Consider the following 12,255-nt stretch of genomic DNA (forward strand, 5'->3'; position numbering starts at 1 on the left):
CACGACTGCACCAAACATTCGAATGCATGGAATCCTGGTCCATCTACAAGCGAGATTGCCCTAGTCCAAACTCAACATAACATAAGGAATGCCTTTTTCTTTTTACTAGCAAATTTTTTTAATTAACAAACTAACCATAATATAAGACATATTTTTTTATGCGCGTTATATGTGCTTGCTAGTTTAATATAAAAAAATTGGGCCAAATATATCAATAATTATAAGTAAGAAAAAAAAGAAAAGAAATTGGAAGCACTGCTCTTCAAATAAAAGTCTCAATCATTTTTTCACATCGATTTTTCTCCAATCATCTTCAACCTCTCTCTATCTCTCTCCCTTCTTTTTCTGTCACTCAACTACACCACCAAAATGGAAGACTTCTGGAAGAGAGCCAAATCATTCGCCGAAGAAGCGGCAAAGAAATCGCAATCTATAACCACTTCCTCCGCCACATCTAGAATCGCCGATCTCGTCTCCGAAACCACCAAGAAATCAAAAGAACTCGCCGCCGAAGCTTCAAAGAAAGCTGAAGAAATCAAAACCGCTGCAATCCGTCAAGCTGATCAGATCAAGTCTTTCTCCGATAACATTTCCATTCCTCCTCAATTCTCCGCAATTGCCGCCGCTGCTACCGCAGCTACCACAACTGCCACTTCTACCGCACTTCCTTCTGCTCCTCAGGAAGAAGATTTAGAGAGATTCGGCGTCACCGATGATCTCAGATCCTTCGTTCAGGGTCTCACTTCTACCACCTTCAAACACTTTCCTGTCAATTCCGGTAATTTCTGATCTTTTTGTAGTTTTCAGTTTTTCATTTCCTGTAATTTTCTGTAATTCTTCAATCACATTTTTATGTAAATTTTTATTGATTAAAAAGTTTTATTTTTGTTTAAATAGAAATGATTTGTGTTATTTGTGCTGGTTGATTGAGTGTGTGATTTGAAAATGCAGATGAATCTGAATCTGAGGGTTCTGATGTGCCAACTTCGGCCTCTAATGTTCGAAAGGATCTCAATGAGTTTCAGGAGAAGCATGCCACTCTTGTTTTAACTACTGTTAAGGTGAATTCAGAATTTCTTAAAATTAATTTTTATTCGAAGTGTGTTATATTGTTTCTTGTTGTAGAGGAATTTCATTGTGTGCATGTAATATGTAACCTATGTTTCGTATCACGGTGGGTATGTCAGAATTACGGTGACTTGCTGTGATTTTGCACAAGGCTATACTCCGTAGCTTATGCAAAATCACAGCGGATCACCGTGATTCTGTCATTCACACCGTGATACCAAACATACACTTAGTCTATGTTTAGCTCCACTTTTGGAGGAGCCAAAGTTGATTCTAGAGATATGTTTGGTTCGTCAATAGTAGAATTGGTTTTTCCCTTAAAATGGATTCTACTTGAAGCTAGAAATTTTAGTTTCTGATTTTAGAATTGATTTTTACACACAAATTTATTGTTCAACTCACTTTTACATGTATCCAAACATAAAGCACTTTACATTCAACTTAATTTTAGCCAAAATCAATTTTATAAATCAATTCACTAAAAATCAATTTTTCTCACGCAGAAGAACCAAACATACACTAATATTTATATGATTGTTTATAAATTCATTTGAATTCATATGTGCACTTTTGTAATGTGTAGAAGGCATGTGAATCCTCCCCTGTATGGTTTGTTTTGAGAATTTAGAAAACTGGATTTTGAGTTGAGTTCTTTATTGGGTTTGTTTGTACTTTCTATTATCATGGTGTGACTGTCTTAAGATCCACAATCCAGTGCTAGCAGAGAAAGTAAAGTTTGAAAAAACTGCATTTTTAGTTCTACAAACAGAAGTTACTATGTTGTTGGTTCATGGTAGAAATATTTCCCGGTGACGAGAATTTTAGTAATCTGAAGAGAGGAGTGTGGGTTTTCATGGTTTAATATCAAGTGCAGGCTCCCTTCTTTAGAAAAAAAATGAAGTTGAGGAACCCATTTTGATTTTCATGCCATACCCTCTCCTTAGTTGATACTTGGCATTCTGAGGGATCTATCATTGTTTTTGTTCTCAATTTTCCATCTACTAAATCTCTTTAGTTCAATTTTTATTTAGGGTTAAATATGTTTTTGGTCTATAAAATTACCAAATTTCGTTTTTGGTCCCTATAAAAAAAGTGGCATGTTTTGGTCCTACAAATTTTTTATGCATACAGTTTTAGTCCCTATTTTTTATAGGGACCAAAAATATATTTAACACCTCAGCTCCTCTTCGCCCTCCGCGACAGCGAGATAACTGAGCTTGACGATTGTGTTTTCATTAGAATATAGCCTCCTGCTCTGGTTCCTCCGACGTTGCCATCGCCGTGATCGTATGCAAATACACGACTAGAGTAGAAGCACGAGAATATTGAGTGAAAAAATAGTAACATGGAGAGGAAGATAGAAATGGTTTGGGCTTCAGTACTCTAATTGGAGAAAGCAAAAGAAGCATAATTATATGATTCCAGTTTAAGGGAGCAACAAGGGTATTAGGAGAGGGGTGGTGTCTCATGGTGAAGGGAGAGGAGAGTAAATAATTTATGTATTTTAAAAATTTAAAACAATAAGAGTATAAAAACCTTGGTCTATGGTGGACCACCTAGCATGCTGGTCCACCCTAGCAATTTTTCACCTTATAATGCATCCCATTGCACATATAATGATTAAGAAATGTATATATTACCCAGTCTTTTGTGTGCTTACTTCCATGCCTTTTTTTTTTCTTCCATTCTTTAAATTTAATGGTTGATAATGTTGGTGTATTCTTATTGTAATGCATTGATTGAAAAAAAAATAAATTACATGCACACATTTGAAAATTCAAGTTGCATCTATAAAATTGTTTACCTATTTTTATTTCTTTACAGGAAATTTCAAGGTTGAGATATGAACTATGCCCACGTGCTATGAAGGAAAGACACTTTTGGAAGATATATTTCACACTTGTCAACACTCATGTGGCTCCGTAAGTAGCATTCATTTTAACAGGTCATATAACATATTAGATTTTTTAATGTAGCCCCATAAGTAGCACACATTTAACAATAATTTCGGTTATTAAATTTTTTTCTGTTATTAAATTTGGTTACACAAGTATTTGACAAAGATCCTACTGTAGACAGACATTAGAGCTAAGTAAATAAGGCTTCTTCACGTGATGGAATTAAATTATATTTAAGATTAAATTAATTAGTTGATCGCTATAACCCAATCTTCATCTGCCCACTCACACCGACCCCTGCTGTCGGCGTCACCTCCCACAGAGGCGTATCATAAAATGTTCAATTTCTAAACCTATCACTGGCGACCCTAATTAGTTTGCTGAGCTCTTGGAGGCCCTTGTTGTTGGGAGTGGGAGATTTGGTGGAAAGATGACGATGGGGGATCTTCACTCTAGTAGTTCAGTTGCCAACTGGTGGTGATCTGTGCTGGATGAGATGGCGGTGAAAGTTATCTCATGGAGAGAAAGTTTCATATAGTGATGGCTTTGCAGTGTTCAACAACAGGTCCGATGATACATGGTTTGTGATGGTTGCTGGCTAAACTTGCTGTGATTGATGATGAGCTCGTGTGTAGTCACTATGGGTAGTACATGGTGAATACAGTGCTTGTTGATGATGGGTGGCCGCTGTTAGATGGTATGGAGGCTGACGTGTTTGTGGTGGCAAAGGGGGTGAAGAATGTTGGTAAAGACCCAAGTTCCGTGTTCTCTGTTTTTTAACGTTTTTGGATGGTTAAGATTTAAAGGCCATGGGAAAACTCACGTTTTTGTAAAGTTGGTAAAGATACAGGTTCCGTTGCCATGCTTGGATATAGTTTTTCACTATTTGTCTCTGTTTAAACACTGATTACAGCATGAAAAATTGTTGGCCACCTTATACAATTCAATAGATAACTTAACATCAAGAGTCTGATTACAAAAACATAAATCTTTAGGTAAAAGTGTGAGCATGGTAAATTGATTGTATTATTAAAAGGCTATAACAAACATTTTCATGAAGTAGTTGGCATTTGGGAGGGATGTAAATAATTTGAGCCACGCATCTAATATGAGGGTAGTATTGTAGCATCTTTAAGGTATCCTCATTTAATACTTATGACTTTACAAGCAGGTATGAAAATCAATATATGGAGAAGCTGAGAGAAGCAGCAAAGAAGAGTGAAGATCCTAAGCTAGAGCAAACTGATATTAGTGGAGGAAGTGGAAAGGCCGAAGTAACCGGGAAGATTGTGAAGAGTAAATCTTCTAATTCATCCTCTACTGAGCAAGACTTGGATACATTTCTTCTTGGAGATCTTGAAGACAGTGATGAAGCTCCAGGTATCTTATTCAAAAGTTTGTTAAGATATGAATACAGAAATATGCAGTTTACCTTGGCTTTTTGAATTTTGTTTATAGGATCAGTAACTGAAATTCTGCACATTGTGTAGAGATTTGTATGTGCATAAGCGTGAAGGCTTACCATCATTAAGATTATATTATAGAGAACTAACTTGATTTTGAAATCTTTTGGCAGACATTGCCTTTGATGGTTATAACTAAGATTTGTCTGTCATGTCACGAGCTGCTAATGCTATGATCTTGCATTGTTATTCGACATGTATTGATCATCTTTTACATATCTTTCAGATGATGGTGAGGGTAGCTTTGATGATGATTTTGACAAGATTGGCAATTCTGTAAGTGCTTTTCAACTGAATCCACTTTGGTTTGGGATTCTTGTTTTCCGTTGGTCTAACATTCTTTAGTTACCTTAATATTGTTAGAGAGCAGGCAAATAGGATGTTTCCTTTGAAAACTGACTTTGTTATTAACAAATACAATTATAATTGATCTCTAGATTTTGTGTCTAACGCAGCCCTACCAAATCTTCTAATAAGGTTGCCTATAGCAGTACACCCCATAATGGCCTGAGCTTTTGGACTTTGTGTGGATAATATGGATGAATAATAGACCTAGTATTAGACTTTGAGTAGTTTTGTTGCTGTCGGCATCTATGGTTTTCGTCAGCATTTTATAGTAAACTTCAATAGTTGGTAGCTTTATTTTTGGTGAGATAATTTGTATTTATCATGCTACTGGGAATTTTCAGGATGTTGAAGATGAGAAGCATGCAAAGAAAACATCTGCTGCAACAGTATAGGTTGCTAATTTACTTTGTTTTAGACTATAGTGAAAATGAAGTTTGCTGCTTGCAACTAGCCGAGATATCTGTCAGAGACGAATGGTTGTAGCTGTCTCGAGTTTAAGATCGGTGGCTGTGGCACTATGTAGATTTGGTGAACTGGTGGAGAAAGCTTATGCAATTCGTTATTGTTTATTTGTTGACCGTACCTATATAGTGGCGGATTGGCTCATTAGATAAGATATTGATGAACCCGGGCGCTTTGCCTTGTACAGTTGACATATTTGTTGATGTTATTAGTATTACTAAATTCTTATATGATGTTTTATTCTGCGAAAAAAGCACCGGTATAATGATGCTAGGATAACCCACTGTTACTCACGCCGCCGCACCTCTTCTACGCGCCGCAGCAAAGCTGTGCACATGAAGCGTGAATAATGAATAGGCCCACCTACCATGAGTTCAGGTTCCCTCCATTTATTATTTATCCATTTATTCTCCATTTAGAGAGAGATAGACACAAGAAAAAATTAGTGGGGTCCACAAATTAGTGGGACCCACTTTTAATGGGTCCCACTAATTCTTAATGTGTCTATCTCTCTCCAAATGGAGAATAAATGGAGGGATAATAAATGGAGAGAACCCGAACTCACCTACCATATGCTTAAATTCCACTTTTTTAATTAGAAAGTGAGGGGAGCGGGGATCGAACTCTAGACCACTTAGTCATAGAGGATTTGATACCATGTCAAATAACCGATTATCTCAAAAGCTTAAGTTGTTAATTAGGATAGAGCCACAATCAATGGTTATATATCACTAACAAGAACTAACTTATTAAACTGAACACATAATGTGATTTGATTAAGGATCCGTTTGTATTAGCTTATTTTGAGCTTATGTAAAATAGGTTAGGCAAATAAATAAGTTTTTATGTACTCCGTATTATTCATAAGCTTGTCAATGTAGTTATAAAAAAACAGCTTATAAAGATATATTTTTTATTTGTAAGAACTTATGAATTAAAATAAAATCTTATTTATTTGTATAAATTATTTTTCATAAGCCCCAAAATAAATCAATTCAAAGTATTTAAACTTAATATATTTTTTATTCAAGTATTTAAATTTGAAATTAGATATACTCTATCATACTTTTCAGATATGACTCCTTTCTTTTATTTTTGATAACAAAAAGGCGGCGAGCTAATATGCTTTGATCAAGGAAAAAGCCGGAATACTCAAATTACCAGGAGAGGGATATATATGTTTTAGACATAGTTTTAAAAACCGGACCGGACCGGCCGGTCTGACCGGCCGGACCGGGAATCGGTGGGGTGGCCGGCTCGGTTAGCATGCAGAACCGGTTCTGCTTTAAAACCGCCGAAAACCGCTGTGACCCGGCCGGTTTGATGGTTGAACCGGGAACCGGGTTAACCCGCACGCGTGAACCGGACCGGTTTGAAGAGGAAGTCAATTATTTCAAAAAAATTCTAAATATGTTGCATATGGGAGTTGAACTCAGGTCACTTTAATACAGCAGCATCACTACTACCACCAGACCACTCACATTTATGTGATATTCTAAATAACTGAAATATATTTAATACTACTATATTAGTTATAGAATACCATGGCATGTATTAATAAATACATTGATCATTTTTTTTCTTATTATTTTTTATTTAATATATATTCACTGTTTTATTTTAATATAATATATTAAATTATGTATTATTTTTTTTGGACTTAATAAATTATGTTGTTCTAATTAAAAATTATGATATAATAATACTTTTATTGACTAAATTATAATATTATACGGTTAGATATGTGAATCAAAATATAAATAATGATGAAATGAAAAGCTTTTGAGTTTTTTCTTTTAAATATATGAAATTTTTATTGAAAAAAGTTTGAAGGAAATTTTTTCTTATTAAATTTTATTGTTATGAAATTCAAGTACATATTTAAATTTTTTATATAAATCGGGTCAATAGTCATGCGGTCTGACCAGTGACCCACTGGTCTGACCAGTGAACCAGTGACCCAGTGCCTTGACCGAGTCGATCACCGGTCTGGATTTTAAAACATTGGTTTTAGATGTCTTCAACTCTCCCTTACCCTACTCCTTACTTGGTCGCTGACTTTTAGAATACTAGACTCACTTTCTGAGAATTAGATGGTTAACAAAAAAAAATCTATAATTTAATAACTAGACTCACACTTTAAATGTATAAAAATATAGAATTCAAAGTTCGAACTATAACATCTCCAATAATGTCACTGGTAGCTACAAACTAAGCTACCTTTGCGGGATCACTTAAGTAATTTTTTATTTTCGCATAGAATTTATACTTTTATAAATTTAATTTATATACACCGTATGCATTATTTTTTTACACATTCATTTAATTAAATCACAACACATAGATGTTTGTGAAAATATGTTATGAACTAACTTATAAAAGTGACACCATAATGTGACTTAATTGAATATATGTGAAAATATTTTTAAACCGTCGATTAATAAAAATTATTCTACTTTTATTTAAATATTTAATTTTTTTTTTGACGAATTGAATATTAGGTATACTCTTAAATCAAATTAGTTAGAAAAAATATCTTATCTTATCCTCAAAGAAAACAAATTAGTCTACAATTCCGTCAAAAGCAAAAAATACCATTTATTTAGGATTATTATTTATTTTTAAAAAATCGAATTTGAAGAATATAATTGGATGTTGTATATCAGTATACCTTATCTACATATAAACTTGACATATTAGATAACTATTAGGAAACCTAATTAGTTAGGCCCATTAAGTATTTCAAACACTTACTCTATATCTATATCTATATAAATAATAGCAAGAGGTACCTCTCTACAAAATTTTGAATTCACAAGGCAACAACTAAAGAAGAATGGATCAATTTTCAGAAGAATTTGTGAAAAGCTACTCAGATAAATTGTTAGCTCTTTGTTTTGCAAAATCGGTTGAAGAAGAGCAAGAGCTCAACCAATTATTGTTTAATGACGATAATCTCCATACTCAGTCAAGTGTTGTTGAATCACCTCCATACTCAGATGATCTCACTTCGGCTGACAAGAACAATGTAAAAAAGAAAGTGAAGCATTGGAATCATGATGAACATAGGTATGTATTTTATTTTAGAATTTATAATTAACTATCAATTTATTTTGCTAAAACTATATTTTTAATACTTGTCTCTATTTGTATTAACAACTTTGTAGAGAGTGAGATCATTAAATTTTTAATTTTATTTTTTAATACAAAGAGGGGCTAAAGCCCCAAGAAAAACGAACTAAATTAATGCGGGATATCAATCCCTATAGTATCAACTAAATTGAATTTTGCTAATAAATATCTTTGTTTTCCTATTTTTCGTGTAATCAAAATATACATTTAGTTGAATACCGAAAATATATATACACACACTAAGGTGAAATATTTTGATGATTATTACATATAACAATCATATTATGTTGTATACCCTTAAACTTTGACTCCCCCTTGTTATTTTTTGATATGTGTAGGTTATTTCTGCAAGGGCTCGAGAAGTATGGTCGTGGAAATTGGAAAAAAATATCAAAACATGTTGTTACAAAAACTCATACACAAGTTGCTAGTCATGCTCAAAAATACTTCCTTCGTCAAGATGTTGCAATGAAGAAGAGGAAACGAACAAGCATTCATGACATAACCGAATGGAATGAAAATGTTCAGCCTCTTGTATATAAGGACTACAATTCAACTCCTCCTCCTCCTCCTAATGTTGAAATGCATCAAATCCATGACACAACAGGATTGAATGGAAATTTCCACCCTCTTCTTTATAAGGACTACAATCCAACTCCTCCTCCAAATGTTGAAATAGATCAAATCCATGACACAATCGAATGGAATGGAATTTTTCACCCTCTTCTTTATAAGGACTACAATCCAACTCCTCCTCCTCCAAATGTTGAAATGCCTCAAATTCATAAGGAGTTTTTGTTTCCTTGTATTGTTTAGTAGCTCTGCACTCTTTTCCTTTTATATGTTTTATCCTATTAGGTTTTTCTTAAAAGGTTTTTAATGAGGCAGATGTTGAGAGTCCTTGAATGTTTTAATTGGGTTTTGGCATATAGACCTCCCAGAATATGTATTATTCATTTTGTTTGTTAATAATAATTTTAGAGTGCTGCAAATGATAGGTGACAACTATGGGGTGCCAACCTAGTTGGGATGTCACGGATTGTCATATGATGCCTTTGCACTCTATTTTTTTATATTTTATTTTGAAAACTATCATATTAATTAGAAGAGTTTAAATATAATAATCTAGGTCTTATATGTTTTGGGCTTAAACTCATGTTAAAACCGTTTGTACCTATAATTAATGTCCTTCTTCTAATTCAATTATAATAAACAATTTATATCCTTTCAATATGAAGAAACTTACGTAAAACAACAAAATATAATGTGGTGAGGCCTAAGTTGCCCTTTGATAGAATTGTGGGTAACTTTGGTGCAAATAAATTAGTTGGATGTTGGCGTGTATATTTTCGTGCACCATGTTGATTTTGGTGAATGAAAATATTCTAACTTAGAAAGTTTTTTAGGTTTATGGCCCGTTTACATTAACTTATTTTTAAGTTTATGCAAATGGCTTATGCAATTTTTATGTATTATTATAAGTTTGTCAAGGTAGTTTATGATAAATTAGCGTATAAAATAACTTAAAACCTAATTTATATTGCATAAACTATTTGTATAAGTTAAAAAATAAGCTAATCTAAACCTTAGTCTCAAATGTTGTGGAAGTTGCATTTTTAAAAGTTATTCAAAGTATAGTTTAACATATTACAATTTTCCGGAGAGTCTGTTCTTTTGGGAAGTAACTTGAAATAATTTGTAGTGTAGAATAAAAAAAATTGAGATGTTTTGGAAATAATTTCAAACAATGAATTAGACATGTTATTCTAGTGCTTGTCATGAAAAAAATATTTTTTCTTCCCTTCAAAGTATCTTTCTCTTCGTTGGAGACAAAAAAGTTCATTGATCCCAAAATCTAATAATGGCAGCTCCCCTTTTAAGTTTATGTTATTAATTCAATGTTTAGAAACTAAATCCTTAAAGACAAAAGATCAAAAGTGTGGCAAAAGTTTGGTGAGAACGCAAGGGATTAAAACATGAATGTTTTAGGTGTTATTAGTTACTTCTACGGTGAGAAGCAAGTGACGATCAATATTCATTAGAGTGAATAATGAATAGGAGAATTGAATTTAGAAGGAGAAGAGGGGTACTGAATAGTAAGAATTTAGGAGAGCGCTTACTATTCTCAATTTGACGGACTTTAATGGTGTTAAGTGGCAAGAGAGGTTTGTGTCATGTGAGAAAATAGAGGGGGTGTTAATTACATATGGATAAAGTTCAAGGGAGGTTAGTGTATTTTTCGCTTAAATTAATGTTTAATTAGAAATTGAATCCTTAAAGACAAAAGATCGAGAACAAGTTGTAGTTATCAAGTTCCAAATTGTGCAAGAGCTCAACCAATTATTGTTTAATGACGATAATCTCCATACTCAGTCAAGTGTTGTTGAATCACCTCCATACTCAGATGATCTCACTTCGGCTGACAAGAACAATGTAAAAAAGAAAGTGAAGCATTGGAATCATGATGAACATAGGTATGTATTTTATTTTAGAATTTATAATTAACTATCAATTTATTTTGCTAAAACTATATTTTTAATACTTGTCTCTATTTGTATTAACAACTTTGTAGAGAGTGAGATCATTAAATTTTTTATTTTATTTTTTAATACAAAGAGGGGCATAAGAAAAACGAACTAAATTAATGCGAGACATCAATCCTTATAGTATCAACTAAATTGAATTTTGCTAATAAATATCTTTGTTTTCCTATTTTTCGTGTAATCAAAATATACATTTAGTTGAATACCAAAAATATATATACACACACTAAGGTGAAATATTTTGATGACTACATATAACAATCATATTATGTTGTATACCCTTAAACTTTGACTCCCCCTTGTTATTTTTTGATATGTGTAGGTTATTTCTGCAAGGGCTCGAGAAATATGGTCGTGGAAATTGGAAAAAAATATCAAAACATGTTGTTACAAAAACTCATACACAAGTTGCTAGTCATGCTCAAAAATACTTCCTTCGTCAAGATGATGCAATGAAGAAGAGGAAACGAACAAGCATTCATGACATAACCGAATGGAATGAAAATGTTCAGCCTCTTGTATATAAGGACTACAATTCAACTCCTCCTCCTCCTAATGTTGAAATCCATCAAATTCATGACACAACAGAATTGAATGGAAATTTCCACCCTCTTCTTTATAAGGACTACAATCCAACTCCTACTCCAAATGTTGAAATACATCAAATCCATGACACAATCGAATGGAATGGAATTTTTCACCCTCTTCTTTATAAGGACTACAATCAAACTCCTCCTCCAAATGTTGAAATGCCTCAAATTCATAAGGAGTTTTTATTTCCTTGTATTGTTTAGTAGCTCTGCACTCTTTTCCTTTTATATGTTTTATCCTATTAGGTTTTTCTTAAAAGGTTTTTAATGAGGCAGATGTTGAGAGTCCTTCAATGTTTTTATTGGGTTTTGGCATATAGACCTCCCAGAATATGTATTATTCATTTTGTTTGTTAATAATAATTTTAGAGTGCTGCAAATGATAGGTAACAACTATGGGGTGCCAACCTAGTTGGGATGTCACGGATTGTCATATGATGCCTTTGCCCTCTATTTTTTTATATTTTCTTTTGTAAACTATCATATTAATCAGAAGAGTTTAAATATAATAATATAGGTCTTATATGTTTTGGGCTTAAACTCATGTTAAAACCGTTTGTACCTATAATTAATGTCCTTCTTCTAATTTAATTATAATAAACAATTTATATCCTCTCAATATGAAGAAACTTACGTAAAACAACAAAATATAATGTGGTGAGGCCTAAGTTGCCCTTTGATAGAATTGTGGCTAACTTTGGTGCAAATAAATTAGTTGGATGTTGGCGTGTATATTTTCGTGCACCATGTT

General features: G+C 33.1%; 3 protein-coding genes across 3 annotated transcripts; all 3 read left to right on the forward strand.

Annotated features, from left to right (window-relative positions):
• Positions 1 to 213: 213 nt before the first annotated feature.
• Positions 214 to 5,472, forward strand: LOC123911560. Its single transcript, XM_045963007.1, has 6 exons — positions 214 to 778; positions 952 to 1,061; positions 2,893 to 2,990; positions 4,138 to 4,346; positions 4,656 to 4,705; positions 5,119 to 5,472. Exons 1-6 carry the CDS (start codon positions 370 to 372, stop codon positions 5,167 to 5,169), a joined length of 927 nt encoding a protein of 308 aa, XP_045818963.1. The 5' UTR covers positions 214 to 369; the 3' UTR covers positions 5,170 to 5,472.
• Positions 5,473 to 8,036: 2,564 nt separating this feature from the next.
• On the forward strand, positions 8,037 to 9,187 carry LOC123904459 (transcription factor SRM1-like). Its single transcript, XM_045954123.1, has 2 exons — positions 8,037 to 8,308; positions 8,710 to 9,187. The coding sequence occupies exons 1-2, from the start codon at positions 8,076 to 8,078 to the stop codon at positions 9,185 to 9,187; spliced, it is 711 nt and encodes a 236-aa protein (XP_045810079.1). The 5' UTR covers positions 8,037 to 8,075.
• Positions 9,188 to 10,514: 1,327 nt separating this feature from the next.
• Positions 10,515 to 11,708, forward strand: LOC123904460 (probable transcription factor At5g61620). Its single transcript, XM_045954124.1, has 3 exons — positions 10,515 to 10,536; positions 10,635 to 10,845; positions 11,237 to 11,708. Exons 1-3 carry the CDS (start codon positions 10,515 to 10,517, stop codon positions 11,706 to 11,708), a joined length of 705 nt encoding a protein of 234 aa, XP_045810080.1.
• The last annotated feature ends 547 nt before the right edge of the window (positions 11,709 to 12,255 follow it).

Source organism: Trifolium pratense, linkage group LG2 (genome assembly GCF_020283565.1).
Source record: "Trifolium pratense cultivar HEN17-A07 linkage group LG2, ARS_RC_1.1, whole genome shotgun sequence".
In the NCBI taxonomy this organism is placed as follows: Eukaryota; Viridiplantae; Streptophyta; class Magnoliopsida; order Fabales; family Fabaceae; genus Trifolium; species Trifolium pratense.